The sequence below is a fragment of the Eublepharis macularius genome, chromosome 6, assembly GCF_028583425.1.
Source record: "Eublepharis macularius isolate TG4126 chromosome 6, MPM_Emac_v1.0, whole genome shotgun sequence".
Taxonomy (NCBI): domain Eukaryota; kingdom Metazoa; phylum Chordata; class Lepidosauria; order Squamata; family Eublepharidae; genus Eublepharis; species Eublepharis macularius.
Window position 1 is genome coordinate 139635171 of NC_072795.1, and position 20141 is coordinate 139655311.

At 43.9% G+C, this 20141-nt stretch overlaps 1 protein-coding gene across 4 annotated transcripts in view; it reads left to right on the forward strand.

Annotated features, from left to right (window-relative positions):
* The window catches only part of NRG3 (neuregulin 3), a 972861-nt gene that overhangs the window by 681351 nt on the left and 271369 nt on the right, over window positions 1–20141 (forward strand). For 2 of the 4 annotated variants that reach the window (XM_054983168.1, XM_054983167.1), the window contains exon 3: window positions 7645–7720. In XM_054983168.1, the coding sequence (XP_054839143.1) occupies window positions 7645–7720 (76 nt within the window). The remainder of the gene's footprint in view (window positions 1–7644; window positions 7721–20141) is intronic. The other 2 variants (XM_054983166.1, XM_054983165.1) reach the window with 1 other exon arrangement.

Genomic DNA, 20141 nt, shown 5'->3' on the forward strand with positions numbered 1-20141 from the left:
CCCTGTGGAACATTTTGAGTCAACACTGCAATGACCAGAGGCTACTAGCTTGCAGCTATCTTCTCAACAGGGATCAGTTGACTGAAAGGGACAGTAGAGTTCCATCTGGAACTGCAATGATGCTGATTCTTCACCTGGTTCCTCAATCTGACGAATGTGTCACTTGGACAAAGACCGAGCTCTCAGTGTCTGACTTCAATTTAGGGAGGCCACACGGGCATTCCCAGGAGCTTGGGGGGGGGGGATGACATTGTGCTAGAATAATAGAGTTTTGGGGATGACCAAAGCATTACCCAGTGTGCTTATATCACATTTTGTTTTTCAGCCCATCGTTTCTACCCTGGAACCATTCGCTCATTGGTCCAGAAAACAAGGGTGGGAGAACAGGCCCAGCAGTGAGAACCCTTCTGCCACAAGCAGGCACCTGACCCCTCTAGTAGTTTAATAGCCTCTAACACCGGCATCAGTATCCAAGGGGAGGCTTGCCTCCTATCAATACTGCAAGCCCACGGTCTGAATATAATAGAGCCTGCAACTGTAGGGATCTCTACCTGTCTCTCCTTTGGACTAGGGTCGCCATGTCCCTCAGGGCCCAAACCTGGGGATGGAGGGGGCTCACAGGGAGGGGCATAGGGGAGAACTTACCGTGTGCTCATGTGAAGTGTGTGTGTACTCCGACGCCTTCATCGTTGCACTGGGAATGATGTCATTCGCGGCATGACAACGAAGGCTCCGGAGCACTCAGGAGCTTGCTCCGGAACTCGCGTTCCTCTCACCTTCCCCCCGCCATCCAGGTAAGAGGCAGCAAGGGAGTGGGGGATCCCCTGCCCTGACTGGGCAGGGGGACTGGGAACCCTACTTTTGAACAGTTTAAGTCCCTTCTTACCAAGGACCTTGACTCATAGCCAAGGAAAAATACATTTAAAGACTTAATTGTAATAAATTGCTTGATTAAAGATTTCTATGTGACCTAGGCTAAGTCGCTGACAAATTAATCCTGGTTTTCTTCTTATTGTCTAGTTAGGCTTCCCAGTTGCCTGCCGGTGGTGGATAATCTCCCAGGGGTTTGCCCCATTGCCCGCCTATCGCTGGCGGGCAGCAATGGAAAGCACCAGCAAAGTGCGGGAGTACACCTGTGGCTGGCATGATGATGTCACATCCTGGAAGTGACATCATCACGGTCTACTAGGAGTCTGCTCAAAGTAGAGCTAGTTTTTGTAGTGGTTAAAAGAAGCAAGACTCTAATCTGGAGAACCGGGTTTAATTCCCCACTCCTTTGCTTGAAAGGTCAGTCACAGCTCTCTCAGAGCTCTCTCAGCCCCACCCAACTCACAGGGTGATTGGCATGAAGATAATAATTACACACTTTGTAAATAGCCCTGAGTAGATGTTGTTGTCTCTGTAAGTGACAGTAGTAACAGACTGAACATGGGAGTGTCTGAATTTTCTTATATTTATTTTGTAGAAAAATACTTCATGTATGACTATGGAAATTGAGTACAGAGAATAATAATATTATAATAGAATGTATATAATGTTTCTGAGAACTCAAATTATTTCACATGTGTAATTTTATTAACCTTGATAAAAGTAGTGTAGCACAGGTTACCTGGGGAAATTGAGTTAAGAGATATGAAGTTGGCTCACATACAAAGGTTCTTCATACGATCATTGTTGCTTTGAGTCTTTAATGTAAGGGGACATCTCTGCTTTATCTTTTTTGGGGAAGAGGCAATCCCAAACTCATGTTATAGTGAAGGCCTTAGAGTGCCTAACTTAATTTACAAGAATGTAAATGCATAAGGGATAAGTATCAGATCTAATGTGAGAAGAGACTATCGGTTGTCATTTACCAGGGTGGTCGATAATGCGATAAAAAATACATTATAAGGGAAGTGTCAGCAAAGGACTTTTGTTTGGCTTACAATAGTTATCCAAATGTGTGCATGCACACACAAGAAAACTGCGTTTGTGTTTAACACATGCATCACAATAACTGTTGTAATTGTGTGCACTATGCATGAGCTAAAGAAATGGGTTCCACCAACTTCAAACCTCACCCGCAGCCACTAGGTAGAGTTCAATCTAGATACGGCTAGAAGGCTTTGTGAAGGGCGGGGGGGGGGGGCGTGTTCCTATTATGGACTGTTATTCGATTCCTGACGTTGCTGATATGCTTCTTGGCTCTGGTGACGTGAGGAGATTGAAGAAGACATTTCGCCACTGAAAGGTCACTTCATCATTTATACTGCTTAACATTTTATTTCAAGAAGTAAAACAAATAAGAAAAATGGAATTATTTAAAAGGGCTTTATACTCAGATAGGAGGGCTGTATTGTAGGGGGGGTGGTCTCCAAGAGATGCTTCACTATGAGTCAGGGACCAGAGGCTTCACCATTATGTTGCCTGTTTCTTTAAGGATGTGCTCCTATGTACTACCTGTTGCTTTAAATATGACTCTACTCGGTAGTTCTATGTTGTCAAATGTCAGTCCTAGAATTGCTCATGCTCTGTTTCAGCATTTCTTCAACTCTGTATCAGATTTTTGTTAATGTGATGTCATTAAACTTGCATTTATTTACCCTATGGCATTGTTTATGGAAATGTCCTTGATATTAACTGTACTAGTCTCATACTATGTATGAGTCTCAGTGAGACTCTGAGAAAGGCAGACTATAAATGAAATAAATAAAATAAATTTCTCAGAGAAATTAAGATATCTTTTACAATCTCATTTAGACAGCATCTGAGATTGCCAAAACTGGGCCCAAAGTTGAGTTTAGCAGTATTCCGAAGGTTGATTCAGGCATGCATATACGTCTTGATTTCCCTTCATTGGATGACTGGAGCAAGACTATAAGAACTGGCTGCACTGTGTGTTCAAATAATAAGTAAGTTCTGTTGTCATCAGTCTATGATGGGCAATACTCAAATTGGGAGCCACCCATGTGTTGCTGCAGCCACCCAATGTCATAAATACTGGGCTTTTTTTCAGTGGGAACTCGGTGGAATAGAGTTCCGGAACCCTTTGAAAATGATCACATGGCTGGTGGCCCCGCCCCCTGATCTCCAGACAGAGGCTGATTCCGCACACATTGGAAAATGCACTTCCAATCCTCTTTATAGATCATTTGGAATGGATTTTTTCATGTGCGGAACAAAAAATCCACCTCAAACGATTGATAAAGTGCATTGAAAGTGCTTTGAAAGTGCATTATCTAACATGTGTGGAAAGTATTACAGGGGAGTTTAGATTGCCTTCCGCACCACTGGTGCGGAGGGCAATCTCAACTCCCCTCTGTCTGGAGATCAGGGGGCGGGGCCACCAGCCATGTGGCCATTTTCTCCGAGGGCAACCCACTGAGTTCCACCACCTCTTTTCCCAGAAAAAAGCCCTGCATAAATATATAAACTGAGATAGAGCTAGCTTGTGACATAACTTGATGACTTTGTTATTCTGTTACTTCCTAAGCAACCTCATGGTTGGGCAATAAATTGAACTGAACAACGGTATAGGTTTTTACTACCAAACATTTGTGTGTAGCTGGGAAACATTTTAAATCACGTAAGAGAGCATTCACTATGCAAAATCACCCAGGGTGCACTGTCACACAGGCCCAATTTGTGTATTTGAAAAAAATATAGAAGCAATGTGACAAAATGGTCTTAAGGTGCAGCCTCTAGACTTTCCCCCATGCAAGGACAAATGTACAAATAAAAGCCGATAAATGTTTTAAAAACTCACAAATGATTCTGGATCAGCCCAGTTGGCTCAAAGATAGAACATCTGCTTTTCATATGGAAGGTCCCAGGTGTCTGTTAAAGGATCAGGTAGTATGTTAGAGTTGTCAGCCTCCAGATGGGCTGGCGTTTTCCCAGAATTCAACTGATCTCCAGAATTTGAGTCCACTAACATTTTAGAGACCAAGAAGATTTTCAGGGTGTAAGTTTTTGAGAGTCAGAGGTCCCTTCTTCAGACACAAGCAAAGGGAGGAGGGAGCTCTGCCTCTCGAAAACTTGTACCCTGAAAATCTTGCCAGTGCCCGCTATTCTACTGCAGACCAACACAGCTACCCATCTATAGCTGATCTCCCAAAAAGAGGGATCAGTTTCCCCGGAGAAAATGGGAGTTTTGGAGGGTGGACTCTATGGCATCGTATACCTGCTGAGGTCTTTCCCCTTCTCAAATTCCACCCTCCCCAGGCCTTGCCCTCAAACCCCCAGGAATTTTCCTATCTGGAGTTGGCAACCTTGTCAGTGATGTGAAAGATCCGACCTTGAGAAGACCTCGGAAGGATGGAAGGCTGAGCCAACCTTGAGCCGGCTACCTGAACCCGGCTTCCACCAGGATCGAACTCAGGTTGTGAGCAGCTTACCACTCAGTTCGATCCTGGCGGAAGCCGGGTTCACGTAGCCAGCTCAAGGTTGACTCAGCCTTCCATCCTTCTATTTTTCCTTGGCCACTCTGTGGCCATCAAGCCCAAACAGGACATACTCCCAAATAATCTTGGGGAAAAGAGTGCATGTATTACAAGAAAAAAATTGGTATAAGAAATAGGAACTAGCATGGAAATAAGACTAATAGGTTCATTTTGCATGAAGGAGAAGCAAATCCTCAAATGAGGGTATTCAAATTGAACAAGTGAATTTGCAGAGTTCAGTGACGTCCCTAATTAAAGATATTTCTACTAAACTTGATAAACCAATGGTCTAACTCAGTAACACGGCTTCACATGTTCAGTTTGGGGGCAACTGGGCCTGATTTTGGCCACATAAGTATAATTAAGAAAGTAAACTATGTGCATTAGTGAAATTTATTATTTATATGGCACATTTGTGCATGGTATATTTCCATGTGATACGTAGGGCCAGGCTGAGAAGCAGACCTGGCTTTACGCCCTGCACACATACCCGTTTTTTTAAAAAAAAATAGCGGTTAAAAGACAGCTTTCTTGAAGGGCGGAATATTTCCTTCTGTGTAAGTTCTGCCCCTGCCTTTTACCCTCTCCTTTATCCCCCTGTGCCCTGATTGGTGGAACAGCAACATGAAACCTCTCCACTTTCTTCCCCCACCTCTCTCAGCCCTCATCCTTAAAAAAAAGAGAGAGAGAGAGAGAAATGTTGTTATTGTTGGTTCTGTGTTGTATGTGCATGCTAACCTATTTAGTATGACATATTGTTCAGGAGTTTGTGTTTCCTGTATTTTTAAAGCGCCCCCCCCCATTTTTAATTTTTAAAAACAGTAATATTGCTACATTGTTTTCTTAATTTTTTTAAAAAATCATGCTTAATACTTTAAAGTTTCTTTTCAGAACTCCTCAGCCAGTCAGCACAGACATTTTGTTAAATTTGAAGATCAAATAATATCATTGACAGACTTGTACAGGGTGAGGTAGAGGTTAACCACAACCCCCTCCAATGTCCAAACATTACAACATTGCAATACATGTGTAAAAACAAAACTACAATGACAAAACCACTGACTTCGTCTTCCTCCAGAAAGCCTGCAACAGAAACTGGGCATTTTTCTAAATGAAGAAATAAAAACTCAGGTATCACTGGACTCCCTCAAGTACAGATTACAGAAGCCCAAAGTGGATCTTATCTTCATGGGCCAAACACCCAGAAAACATGCTGTAAGTGAGCACGTGGAAGACGCCCCAGTTTAGTACTTGATCTACTGTATCACAGTGGCTTTTTGTGGGAATGCTATTCTTCAGGCTTGACAGGCCCTGGGAATGTAATGGCAAAGCTATATTAGCCAGAATTGCAAGGTTTAATTTGTTTCGTCCATGGGTGCCTGCCAACACCTAATATGGTGCCTGCCAACACCTTTTCTCTTGGCAACCAAGTGTTTTTAGAAAATAGATAGGACCAGGTGGGGCTTTGGCCCAGAGAAACTTTTTATTGACTATTGGAGATATAAAAAGATCCCATATGCAGAAAGATTTTGTCCCTGCAGTTTAGGTGAACTGGAATCATTGGGACTAGGGGTGTGCACGGAGAAAAGATTTGGCAAGCCGCTTCGGGGTCGGGTTCCGGAAATCGCTTCGGTATGCTTCGAAAAGATTCAGAGCATACCGAAGTTAGAGGTTTCCAATGCCCCCTGAGCCCCCCTTCCCCCTTCCCTACTTACCTTTAAGGCCGGAACAGGCCTTCTGCTGCCGCAGCCGTGGCCAGCAGGGTGTCAGGGAAGGCTGCAACTGGTTCCCTCGGCCACCCGCGCCCCGCGCCACCACTTCAGCCTCTGCGGTGACCGGCAGCAAGTGCTGGCACCTGCACTGCCCGCGCAACCATTTAGGCCTCTGCGGCGGTGGCGGCCAGCAGGATGGCAGCGAACGTCAGCACCTGCAGCAGCCGGCAAACCAATAGTGAGTGCCGGCGCCTGCGCCGCTGCAAAAAGACTGCCCCAGATAAGTGGGATGTTGGTGGGAGGGCAGGCACCCCTTAAGGCCCCGAAGCTTCCCAAAGCATTCCGAATGTTTCGGGAAGCTTTTGCTTCGGGATTTCCGAATCAGGGCCAGCATGCAGGCCCTGATTCGAAAATCCCTAAGCTTTCCAGATCGGGTCCGATTCGGGTATTTTACCCGAATTGGATTCCCTAAGCGCACACCCCTAGTTGGGACATGTATTTTTCCGTTACCCTTTCCGTTACTGTGTATGTATGCAAGAAAATATTTTTCAATCATATATTCATTTTAAAGGACATCATGTTAAACAGAGCTTCTGCCTGAAATGCTGAAGATTTACTATTAGAGATAACACTAATAGCATAACTTCCCTCCCTAATAGCATAACTTCCCTCCCTCCCTTGTGGATGGCTCTCCCTCCTGTGGCAGCCATTTTGTGATTACAGCCACCATTCTGGGGCCATTTCCACATGCTGTTAAGGAGACGGCCTACTCACTGAAGTCTGGCTTTTGTAAAAATTCACTCCCTACATCTCCAATTTCAAAGCAGAAGCAGGCAGTTTGGCTTTCATTTTTTCAGCATCTTTTAGCCGGCAGAGAAAAGTGTGGGAGAGTCTGTTCTTAGAAAAGACGCCGAAGAAACGGAAGCCAAACTGCCTGCTTCCGCTTTGAAATCGGAGACGTATGGAATGAGTGGAAAAAAACACCAGAGTTCAGTGAGTGGGCCATCTCTTTAACAGTGTGTGGAAACAACCTGGTTCAAAATTCCAAAGGTGCTTGCAGGCTCAGAAAGATCAAAGACCCTTGGTTTAGACAGTAGATAAAAATCTTTGTTGGTTTGTCAGCACAGGCCTTTTTAATGGGGAGGGGGCCATGAGCTAGATGTTTAGGGGTTACTCAGACTCTTAAGCGTCACTGTACAAAACAATGGTGAAAAATTTTAAAGATTACCTTTCCCTCCAATAATAATGCTATGTTTTGTTTATTAAATTATCTTTCAATTTCTTCACTATCTCAAAAAGGCAACTATATTGAGATTTTTACTATATGCAGACTTACTGGAATGAATCAGTTGATGTTGAAGGAATACCCTGAAAGGTTTATTAATCGATGGTGTTTTTGATAGCTAAAAGTGTGTTAGATCCACATTGTCTGCAGTGTTTCCAGTTGATTGATACCCTGAATATTACTACCGCATGTGTATGTTTTTTTTTATTTCTCCCCTATTTCCCAGGTGCAAAGAGGGCTACCAAGGCGTCCGCTGTGACCAATTTTTGCCGAAAACCGACTCAATCTTGTCAGATCCAAGTATGTCAATTTATTTTTAAGATATCTTTATTAAACGCTCATGTTAACCTTTGCAATGAAATATGACCTTTTGCTCATTGTCAAGATTCAGAACTCATTTCAGGAGCTAGCAAGGTATTGTGTATAATCAAGTAGCAGATGCCTTGTTCATCACATTGTGTTTTCTAGTGAAGAGGCAGGGTTATAAAGAATAAAAAAATATTTTTGTCATTCTATGAACTGTTGGAGGTTAGTATGCCAATGGAGAATGAATATTTTTTCCTATTAAAAACAACCCTTTTAATAAATATTTGCAAAATAGGTGCTGTTATGGTTGGTGGTATATGGACCTTAAATTGCACACAGGCCATTACATTTATTTTACATTATCTATAATTTCCTTTCTCTCTCAGACTCAAGGTGGATTATTTAGTGTCCCTTGACTTTGCATGACAATTTAAGGGAAGCTGCAACAAACTGAGACAACCTCTACCTGCATAGTCTTACCCTTTCATCTGTAGAGCACTGTCATTATTATGAGTAGAGATGGGAACGAACTGAAATACGAACCAAAATTAAGCACGAACCAGGCTGGTTCATGGTTCGCGAACCACGGTTTGTTAGATCTCATTTCTAATGAACCATGACGAACTTTTAGGCTGGTTCATTTGGTTCATTTTTTGGTTCGTCACTGCAGACAGCCTCATGCCAATCAATCAGTTTCCTAGGCAACAGAGGATGGACTTCCTGCTGACCTTCTACTGACCCGGAAGTGACCTGCTGGCCTGGAATGATGATTTTCTGACCTGGATGTGACTTTTTCATGAACCAGACAAACCGGTTCGTGAACCAGGGCAGGTTTGTGAAAGTTCATGGTTCGTGGTTCGTGAAATTTGACGAACTACGAACCACATGATTTGGTTTTTTTCCGGTTCATGCCCATCTCTAATTATGAGTTTTCTTTCTTGGTTATGCTACAGCATGACAGAACCTTGGGGATTTTTGTATATATGCCAAACATTGGGATTGTTGCAAATGCCTTTGTACTGATTTTCTTCTATTGCTGCTTTTTACTGGTTGCAGTACTCTCAGGGCTTTTTTTCAGCCGGAACGTGGTGGAATGCAGTTCTGCCAGTGCGGAGGGCAATCTAAACTCCCCTCTGTCTGAAGATTGGGGGCAGGGCCACCAGACATGTGACCATTTTCTCCGAGGGCAACCCACTGAGTTCCACCACCTCTTTTCCCAGAAAAAAAGCCCTTACTCTCAAAGTAATCAGCTTTCCTCTTCCTTGGTCGCTCGCAGTCGTCGAGGCCCTACGCGGCTTACTCGCTCACTGCCATCAAGGCCAAAACCTAGCACGGCCTGCAAGACTGTGACTTCTGCTTGGCCCCTGCGAGCAGGGCCCAGGCATGTCCTGCCTCCATGCCACCACGGGCCAAGTTCTGAGGGGTGGGGATCAGCTATCCAACCAGGGGCCTGTGTCGGATGTGCCTGGGTGCCCGCAACTCAGGCCCCCAGGTGAGTCTGGGAGCCGTTATTTCTCATATTAAACAAACATACTTAAAGCAAATCGTCACACTGATTTTGGAGTACTTTTTACTTTCACAATATAGGAGCCTTTTTAAAAAAAAATGGGGAGTTCCTTCCTTGAGAAAAATATTGATACTTATTTTGCCCTCTCTGCAATTTATTCATTGATTGTATTTGTTATATTCTGTTGTGTTTGCAAAGGTCATTGGGATAACTGTCCAAAGACAACCTGTTGATCTGCCTGATTCTGTGCTGATGACTCTATGCTTGCCAACCTCCAGGTGGTGGCTGGAGATCTCCTGGAATTACAACTGATCTCCAGAGTACAGATTTCACTTCCCATAAGAAAATGGCTGCTTTGGAGGGTGGACTCAATGCCATTATACCCCACTGAGGTTCCTCCCCTCTCCAAACCCTGTTTTCTCTACCCCTAAATTTCTAAGAATTTCCCATCCCAGAACTGGCAAACCTAGATGATTCCCCTCATAACCTCCCAATTTTACTCCCTTTAAATTAAATTAGGGCCGTTTCCACACATCCTAAAAAGAGCGCCCCACTCACTGAACGCTGGCGATTTCTTTGCGGGATTTCTGAGGTCTCTGTTTCCAAAACGGATGCAAGCGGTTTTGCTTCCATTTTCTTGGGGCTGTGAAAACTGCCTGCATCTGTTTTGTAAGTGGAGAAATCCCACAAAGAAGCCACCAGCGTTTGGTGTGTGGGGCGTTCTTTTTAGGATGTGTGGAAAGGGCCCTAGGTAATAAAAGTAGAACAGCAGCAACTCTGGATGTCTTGGATCCAGTCACCTGTTAGTGGAAGATGCTGGTGCTTATGACTTTCCCCCTCCCTCTTCCCCTTCCCTGAGCAGTCCTTTCCAGCCCCTGAGGTCACAGGACCCATGTGAACTAATAGCCATGAGGGTCAGGAGGCTGCAGGGGGAAGGGAACAAAATCACCCTTTCCCCCTCTTCTGCTTTGATAGATTAGGACAGAGCAATTTTGCATCTTTCCGCTCAGGAGTCTCCTGACATGCATGGCTATTAGTCCATACAAGGGGTCAAAAAGGACTGCTGAGGGAAGACCCATGGGAAAGATCCATAATCTTTGCATCTGTGGATTGGTGGCTCCACTCCATTGAAATTAAGCACGCATCTTTGCTCTAGACTAACCAAACCCATCAGCAGCCCACTAGAGGTGTAGATAGTCTCCTACGCTTACTGTTTATCTGGGTCTACGACAGCAGAGGGGTTGTTGAATGCATGATAGGTCACAATATGGAGCTAGTGAGCTGCAAGTGGGTTTTTGGGGTCATAAATCACACAAGACTTGCAGACTCCGGAGTACCCTCAGAGACCTCCAGGGATCCCCGGACTCCAGTTTGAGAAACTGGAGGTGCTGGTAAATGAACCCAGGATCTTCTTAACACAAAGCACATGCTCTGCCACTGAAGGGACTTAATTGTTTAGTAGTCAATGTTTGGTGAATTGTGACGGCCTATGGCTATAGACAGTAAACTCTTTTGACTCCTCACTGAAGTATCAGCCTTCAGCGTTTTCATTTTACTATGACTTCCCGTTGGGCTGGGAATGCTGTATGCAGAAGGGCTCATTGCTCAGGTTAAGGACTCTTTAAATGAAACGCTGGACTGTGTGGAACCCTGCATGGATAAGTGCTTTTCATGTCTCCTATAAATCTGCTCCTAGTCATTGCTATTTGTGTGTACTGAGTTATGCCAGTGTTAAGATTTTTTTTTTAATTGTCAATCTCACTCTCTTTGACTTGGGCATGGTTCTCATTGCTCGTATAATAACCGTGTCTCTAATTTTTGGGTTTGCTTCTTGGAAAAAAATGGTTTATTTGTTGACTATGGATAATCATGTAATTTGGACGTTCAATCGGTTGCCTGTTTTAAGTGCCTGTTTAAATCACATTGCCAGATCTTGTAGTCATAAAGGATAATGTAATTTTGTGCATTATATATTAGTTTAGTGCAGGGCTTTTTTTCTGGGAAAAGAGGTGGTGGAACTCAGTGGGTTGCCCTCGGAGAAAATGGTCACATGGCTGGTGGCCCCGCCCCCTGATCTCCAGACAGAGGGGAGTTGAGATTGCCCTCCGTGCCGCCGAGCGGAGCGTAGGGCAATCTCAACTCCCCTCTGTCTGGAGATCAGGGGACGGGGCCACCAGCCATGTGACCATTTTCAAGAGGTTCCGGAACTCCGTTCCACCGCGTTCCAGCTGAAAAAAAGCCCTGGTTTAGTGAAAGGAAGCACTCTGAGTCAAGAAGACCGCAATTCAGAACTGCTTGCTTTGGCAGAACTGTTGAGTTTAGTTGAGTTGAGCGCAGTTGCAGTTCACGGGGTACATTTAAGGCACAAACTTATGCAGAACTCCTCCAGTCTAAGACCGTTCATATGAATGGGTTAGATTGGAGGAATTCTGCATATGACCTCCCCTCTAAGAGTCACAGTCTGAATTAATGGTGCTGATGTTAGAATTGGGACATTTCAGAAGAGGAGGTTCCTCCGAGGCCTTCTCAGTAGCTGCTCCTAGATTGTAGAACTTCATTTACAAAGTGGTAAGATTATCTTTTTTCTTTAAAGACCTTTTAGGCCGCCATTATAAGAACTCTTTCCTGGGAGTAAGACTCACTGAACAACATGGGACTTGTTTCTGAGTAGACTGGCTTAGGATTGGTCTGTTAAAGAAATATGAAAACATTTGTTCTTGGGTTTTTGGGTTCTTGGGATGACCGTTGACTATTTAAAAATGGTAGCAAGTGTTGCCCTTGGGTTTTAAATGTGTCGTTTTATAGTTAGGTGCTAATGTTCTGTTGTATTTTAAATCTCAGTTATAAGCTGCTTCAACCACACATTTGAGTAGAAATGAGGATATCAATATATCTGATTCTAAGCATATAATAACTATCCCAACTAGGATAACTCAGGCAAGCCCGATCACATCAGATCTAGGAAGCTATGCAGGGTTGGCCTTGGTTAGTAACTAGAAGGGAGGCCTCCAAAGAAGACCAGGGTTGCAGAGACAGGCAATGGCAAGCTACTGTTAGCCTTTTGCCTTGAAAACCCCAGCAGGGTTTGCCATAAGTCAGCTATGACTTGACTGCACTTCCCACCACCAACATGACCAAATCTGTGGACACTTAAATCAAGAGATTGGAGTCATGAACAAACAATAAGATCTTTCTAAAAACCTGGAAAAGACCCAGGTTTGCAGAAAAATCTGAAATCTTTTTTTAAAAAAAGAACATTGGGGATTACTGGAGAGAAAAGGGTATAAATGAAGTAAATAAATAATATAGCTGAAGATGGGGTGGGGGGGACAGATAAAATGTAGGTTGGCTGGTGAGTGGGAAGGAGTGAAGGAAGCAGGGAAATGGGAGGGGATTTGGGACCTGCCAGTAGGAGGGAAAGAGGGAGGTGTAGCAAGGTAAATGGGATACCCTCCCACAGGTCCTTACAAGTCACTCCTTGTAAATATTCTAAAGTAAAGAGATAAAAAAAAAACTCACTCAATTGGTTATTGCTCATCCCAAGGCAAGACCCAACTCTTTTGAACTGGAGCCTCGGTTCACAAGAACTCACCTTGGTGTTCATTTCACCCCATCCTGCCCTTCCTTCTCCTTCCCCAAAACTTACCTCTAGGCAGCACAGTTGCAAACTTTAATGGAATAGATTGCAGAGTCCAGAAGTCCTGTGCCCAGCAACTACATTTGGAGAGATGCTTGCAAACTTTCTCTTTCCACAGTTGAGACCTAAGGCAGATAACAACATATAAGAAATGACAAAAATGTAGCATTTAGAATAGTGCCAGGCAATTATCTTAGGCACAAAAACACTGATTTAGTCTCAAAATTTCAGCTACCAAACCTCTCTTAAACCGTCTTGCAGCATGACCAGAAGGGCAGCAAGGGAAGGAGCCTTATCAATCGCCTCTGGAAGGCTAATTATCCCCTTTTCTCTCTTCCATTTGTTCTTAATTTTGTGCTTCTTATCTGACCTGGATAGCCCAGGCGAGCCTCAGATCTCAGAAGCTAAGCAGGGTCGGCCTTGGTTAGTAATTGGATGGGAGACCTCCAAGGAAGACCAGGGTTGCAGAGGCAGGCAATGGCAAACCACCTCTGCTAGTCTCTTGCCACGAAAACCCTGCCTATGACTTGACAGCGCTCTCTAGTCTCTACCACCAACTGTTCTTTAAATATCTGAGAGAGCGGGGGGGGAATCTTCATTCAGAAGTCTGTGGCGGATCTTGGCAGACTGAGCCGAAGACCATACCCTTATGGACTGAAGTCTGGTTCAGGGTCAGGAGGAGGTGATGGGAACATGCTAGTCTACATCCCATAGTAGGAAGTGAATATCAAAGCTATGGGCACCAAGCTGTCTTTCTTTTAAAGCAGGCCGTCAGTTCATGCTGCTCTTCTATCCCCAATTAAGGGAGATTTCAAGGCGGCATGACCCGTGTTAGACACCAGCTGTTCATATAGCTGAATCACCCCTATGCCTATTGGTGCAGTCCTAAGAAGAGTAAGCAGGTTTAGAAAGATGCAACTCTGCTTAGTATGTAAGTCAACAAGGGGACCAGATTCAAAATTCTGATCAGTTCCTTTGCATGTTATCTATCAAATACATCTACTCAAATCTATCGTCTCGTGCCAGTTTCCCAGTGCTACTTGTTACTAATTTCCTTGCCAGGTCACATATTTTCAAGATACTCAATATTATGGCATGACAACTATCAGATGGTGTGAAATACTGATTATCATGTCATGAAAGTTATCCAGTTCTATGAAATAGTAACTGTTATGGCCTATCATCTGTCAAACTGCTAAAAACCACTGGATGTCAATCATCAAATATTGCCAAGTAATCTTACGGCCTTTCAAGGACATTGTTCGATATACTTTGAAATGCTAAACACTAATGCATGTTCCCTATGAAATTCTTCCAAATACCATTCCATATCATTAAGTACTGAAATCCCATATCAAAAGTAATATCAAGGGCAGGAGCCAAGCATGTGTTCATGGACAATGCAAAGCCCACTATTACCCCTCGGTTAAATCTCCTGTACTCTCAACCCCTTCCCTGAAGCTGTTTCTTTAACTTGTGGAATGCTCTGGAGCGTGAGCAGAACAGTTAAGCAGTGGCAGTCAAAAGCAACAATTGGCGATGTCCTGATAGATACATGGGATACACTTTAGATGTGTGTATGGGCCTTTCCAATCCTGATCAAAATATTGAAACTGAATATCATGGCATATCAGTCTTAAATATTTTGTGAATATATACTCAGTACTAGATATTTAGAGGTAACCAATCAATATTCAGTGTTCGTCTGTAATTGTTTAGGGGAATAAATTTGTTTCACTTCTGACTTTGGGTGAAACATGTCCATGGGATTTTACAATAAGTCAGGAAATCTCTTTTGACCTTCATCAATAAGCATGCTTTGTTTAACCATTTTAAAAATTTTTTAAAGTATTTTTAAAATAAAAGGGGTACACAAAGAAGAGGGGGAGATACAGGGTCAAATGAGGGGTAGGATTTTGCACTACAGAAGTTATTAAAATACAGAGTACTCAAAACGTATCTTATTCAGAGTTAATATTAAAATAAAGAATACATATACTATCCCAGCTACTGTATATTTTCACATTTACCTTCCCAAACTAAATACATCATGCAATCTACCTTGTCATTAATATTTGCCCATTTCCATCTTATCATAGCTTTATATTCGATATTTAACAATATATCAATATATAATCCTCATTCCATTATTGCTGCACTATTTCATCTTAACTCTTTATATAACTGATTAATATAGCAATCCTCTCTACTTGTCCCTAACTTTATCAATGTTTCCAACTTTGTTTAACCATTTTGATGTTCAGTTGACTTTTAGCCCTTTAACCCCTCTTGTATTCCTGACATTGTACGCCATCTGGTCCTGGCCCTAAGATGAAATTACTCCCCATTTTCTATGAACATTTCCGGCAGTGGTTGGAATTTCCCCTCCTTTCCCATGAGTATTTTTTTAATTAATGAAAATTTACACAAATACCTTTATAAGGGAATGATCGCTTATCTTCATGACGTGGTGGTGTATTCAGAGGATTATGAGTCTCATGTGAAATTGGTGCGGAAAGTGCTGAAAACCCTGTACCAACACAAACTGTATGTGAAACTGTCCAAGGACTAGATTTTTGGGGTACCAAGTGTCAAGGAGAGGCTTAGGAATGGATCCAACCAAAGTAGAAGCTGTGCTCGGATGGGAAGCACGAAAAATGCGGTGGCAACTACAGTGTTTGCTAACTTCTACCGACCCTTCATAAAAATTTTTGCCCAAGTTGCCTTGCCGCTTACAGACTTACTAAAAACCAAGGGGAAGGGTGCTGGGAAAGTGAAACTGAGCACCGAACTGGCCTGGTCTAAAGATTGCCAGGTGGCCTTTGAGGATTTAAAAACTCGCTTCACCTCCAAATCTGTGTTGTGCCATCCCGACGAGAGCCGCCCGTTCGTGATACCGGTGGACGCGAGCGATGTTGCTATGGGAGGAGTCCTCCTGCAGGAGAGGGAGGATGGGAAAATGAGCCCCTGTGCTTATGTGTCCAAAAAACTTTTGGAGGCAGAACAGAATTGGGCAGTATGGGATAAGGAAGTGGCAGCAGTCAAACTGGCCCTAAGCACATGGAGGCATTGGCTGGAGGGGGCCAAGGTGCCGTTTGGCGTGTGGACTCATCATAGAAACCTGGAGGCATTGCGAGAGCCTTGCAGACTGGGAGCAAAACGTCTGCAATAGGCGGAGTTTTTCTCACGATTCAACTTTGTACTTAAAACATTTCCCTGGGAAAGCAAATTTTCTGGCAAATGTGCTGTCCCGCCTCCCTCACCACGACAGCCAATGGGAGGAAGTGGTAAACACGATGTTTCCTCCTGCCCAGTTAGGAGGTGCCATGATTACCAGGAACCAAATGGCAAAGATGGACCACCTTTCCCTTTCTACCCCCCCACCCCGGAGTGAGAAAAGAAAATTAAGGCGGAACTAGAAAAGGAAGGGGGGGGGAAATCGGCCTGAGGACTTAAAGAAAGGAGAAATTGATTGCTGATATAAGAACAACAAAATGTATATCCCGCCAGGACTAAGGGGAGATATCTTGAAACACTGTCATGATGCCAAATGGCCGGGCATCTGGGTTATTTAAAAACACTGCACTTAATAAAGAAACAGTTTTGGTGGCCAGGAATGCGGAAGGATGTATCACAATATGTATGCACATGTCAGACCTGTTTAATGGGGAAAAAGAGGGGGCAGAAAGTGGGACTGTTACAGCCTCTAGAAACCCCACCCCGACCCTGGTCTGTAGTTTCCATGGACTTCATTACTGACCTCCTCCTGAGTAAAGGGAAAACAGTGAATTGAGTGGTGGAGGATTTGTTTTGCAAACAAGCCCATTTCATCCCATGCTCTAAGTTTCCAACAGCCAAAAAGTAGGCCACATTGTTCATGCAACATGTAGTAAGACTCCATTCTTTTCCTGACAAAGTAATATCGGATTGGGGCCCACAATTTGTTGCCAAGTTTTGGCAGGAGCCGATGGAAGTAACAGGAGTGACTCAAGGTTTGATTGCAGTGTATCATCCTGAGACTGATGGGCAACCCGAAAGGGTCAATCAGGTCCTGGAGCAATTTTTAAGATGTTACATGAATCACCAACAAGATTATTGGGCTGATTTTCTAGCATTTGCAGAATATTGTTACCAGGACTTTTTTTCTGGGAAAAGAGGTGGTGGAACTCTGTGGGGAGCGGCACGGAGGGCAATCTAAACTCCCCTCTGTCTGGAGATGAGGGGGCGGGGCCACCAGCCATCTGACCATTTTCAAGAGGTTCCAGAACTCCATTCCCCCGCGTCCCAGCTGGAAAAAAGCCCTGATTGTTACAATAATACTGTTCATAGCTCTACGGGAGCATCCCCCTTCAAGATCACACAGGGCTTTGAAGGCAAATCCTTGCCTTTTGTGAAAGACCCCCACCTGAGAGTGGAGGGGGATCTCAGTCCTTGGTGGAACTCTGTCGTGGAACAGTGGGATCTAATAACAAAAACCCTGGAAAAAGCCAAACAAGATTACAAAAAACATGCAGACCGTAAACACTCCCCCACCCCGGGATCTGAAACCTGGAGATGAGGTTTATGTATCCACAAAAAATCTTAAAAGGGAACAACCAAGCAAAAAGTTAGGATGGAAGTACATCGGACTTTATAACATTCTCAAAATAATAAATGGAGTGGTGGTTAAACTAGACTTGCCAGAGAATTTAAGATACATACACCCAGTATTCCACTTCAGCTTATTGAAGAAAGCGCCGGCGGCAGACACCTGATAAACCAAGGGAGGGGTGATCTTATTATAGATGTAATTTGGGGGGGGGGGGGTAATGTCAGGCAGGCCTGCCTGCCTTACCTGTGAATGTATTACTACTGGGGGGATGGGTAGTAGGGCAGCTTTCCTCCTTCACTGTATTCTTGGCTACGCTTTGCTTGGGCCGAGTTGTGTTATCAGTGCAGCTGGAGCAGTGCATCTGGGAACAGACCTTGGGAACTTCAGCTCTGTGTCTCTTTCAGGACTTTTGTGCCAACTTCAACTGACTCTTGGGGAGGGGACTGGAGGTATGACCTCTCAGAGAAGACTTGGCTTTGGCATTCCAGGCAATTACTCTGTACTCATGCACTACTAGAAATCATTGTATAATAAAGACCTTTAGCTCATACAACTATGGTTGCTGAAGTGGAGAGTCTGAGAGAATCCCCTAGCCAGGCCTGACATTAAGCCCACCCTGGGATATTTTCTCACTGGTTTGTTTTATTCAGTGTCTAGTTTTAACATGATTGATGATCCGTACCTCTCACAAGACAGCTTGCTGCAGAGGTCTAAGTGTTAGCGTTTCTCAAGTGAAACTATAACCAGTCAACAGTTTATAAAATAATGTGCCAATACTGCCGTGGCCGTGCTCCCAATCTCACCGATACGAGCAAGAAGCATTGACCTTTCCTCATGGAGGGAAGCACTGACCTTTCATCGCAGAGGGAAAGGAGACTACCTGTGGAAACGAATATACAATATGTGTTGGAGTCAGGTTCCTAGAAAGGAGGAACTTATAAATTAACTGTGTACAGTCACGTAATTCCCCCAGTTGCGTTAAAGGTCACCCAGCTGTCTTAGACTTCCATAGAAGAGACTGGGTTCAAATAGAAAAACTTGTACATGTCGGTCCATGCAAAATCCAAAAACTAAGAACAAAATCCATGCCATACCTTTTATTAGGACAAACTCAATTGATACAAAACATTGTACACGCTTTCAAGCTCACCAGAACTTTTCATCAGGCTAGATGCTGCAAAACTTAAAAAAGAAGGGTGGGAAGCAAATACCCCAGGCCATGACCTAATCTTGCACACATCCTTGCTCAGGTGGACTTTGGCTCGTTTCTCTGTTTCACTGAAAAAAACAAAAGGAGATTAACATGGAATGAGTACTGTCCCCCAGAGAATATGCTGTAACCTAGCAACATCAATAAAGTTAATCTGTTTGCCTACATGCAGTTCACAGATGATGTGTGTAAGACTAGGACCGTTTCCAGACGACTAAGCAGAAGGCGCTGCATGCCGCCATGTTCCGGATCGCGACGGGGAAAACGCGAAATATCGCGTTTTCTTGCGTGAGTCGCGCCAAACTTGCACGAGAAAACGCGATATTTCACATTTTCCCCGTCGCGATCCGGAACATGGCGGCATGCAGCGCCTTCTGCTTAGTCGTCTGGAAATGGCCTAGATCCGAACATCATGTCCTGAGGAATCTGCTTCATGCTCTTCTATCCTTAAAAGAAGTATAACCTCCAGCTTGACAAAGAGTTCTGATAAGCTCAAAAGCTTGCACAACGTTTCGTGTCAATTTGATTATCTTTATAAAAAGGATTGTGAGGAGTCTGTTCTTGGTTTTGGGTTCAAATTCCAGTTATATCTCACTTGAGACACGTCTCATGTGTGTCCTTGAATAAGTTACTTAGAATATATTTGTTGTTATCCTGCTTTTCTTCCAAGGAGCTGAGGGTGATCTATATGGTGATCGCATAGCATCTACTCAGCCTCTCTCCTTCCATTTTTTCTCCAGTTGCTTATTTGAGAAGCTCAGGTGATGGAGTGCAGGGTGAGAGCTTGCCTGTTACAGGCCACCATTGTTGATAACACTGTAAAAATAATAGCAACAATTAGAACACATTCATCAGCTCATTGTCTATGCTGTTTCAGACAATGGCATTGTCACATCAATGAAATAAGCTAGAGAGTGTGTATGAGAGAATGTCACTTCTACAAGGTTAACCAAAGACCCTCATATTGAAATGCAACTTTGAATCAAGGTCCACAGTATTACGCAGTTTCCATATGACCTTAAAGGGACGGCACACTCACTGAATGTTGGTGGCTTTTCCTAGGCAACGGAGGAAACGGACATTCTGCAACCCTGGGAACACACCAATCCTAGCCCTTATAAACCTGATAGGCAGCTCCGGCTGCCAACAAGAGAGCTCCCATTCTTCTCTATGTGAGCAAGGAGCAAGAATTAATTCTGTAGGCCACGGAGGGAGCCCTGGGAACACTCCAATTGTAGCCCTTAAAAACTTTATAGGCAGCTATGGCTGCCAACAAGAGAGCTCCCATTCTTCTCTATGCAGGCAAGGGGCAAGAATTAATTCCCTAGGCAATGGCTGGGAAGGTGTCTGTGTGGTGAGTGAGGGGGCTCTTCCCCCACCCTTTTCTGTTTAATTTTGCTTCATTGCAACTTTTTGGTGCTGCAAGCCAATGCAAGTCAACTGGTATTTGTGACTCCTGGTATCTACTGTAA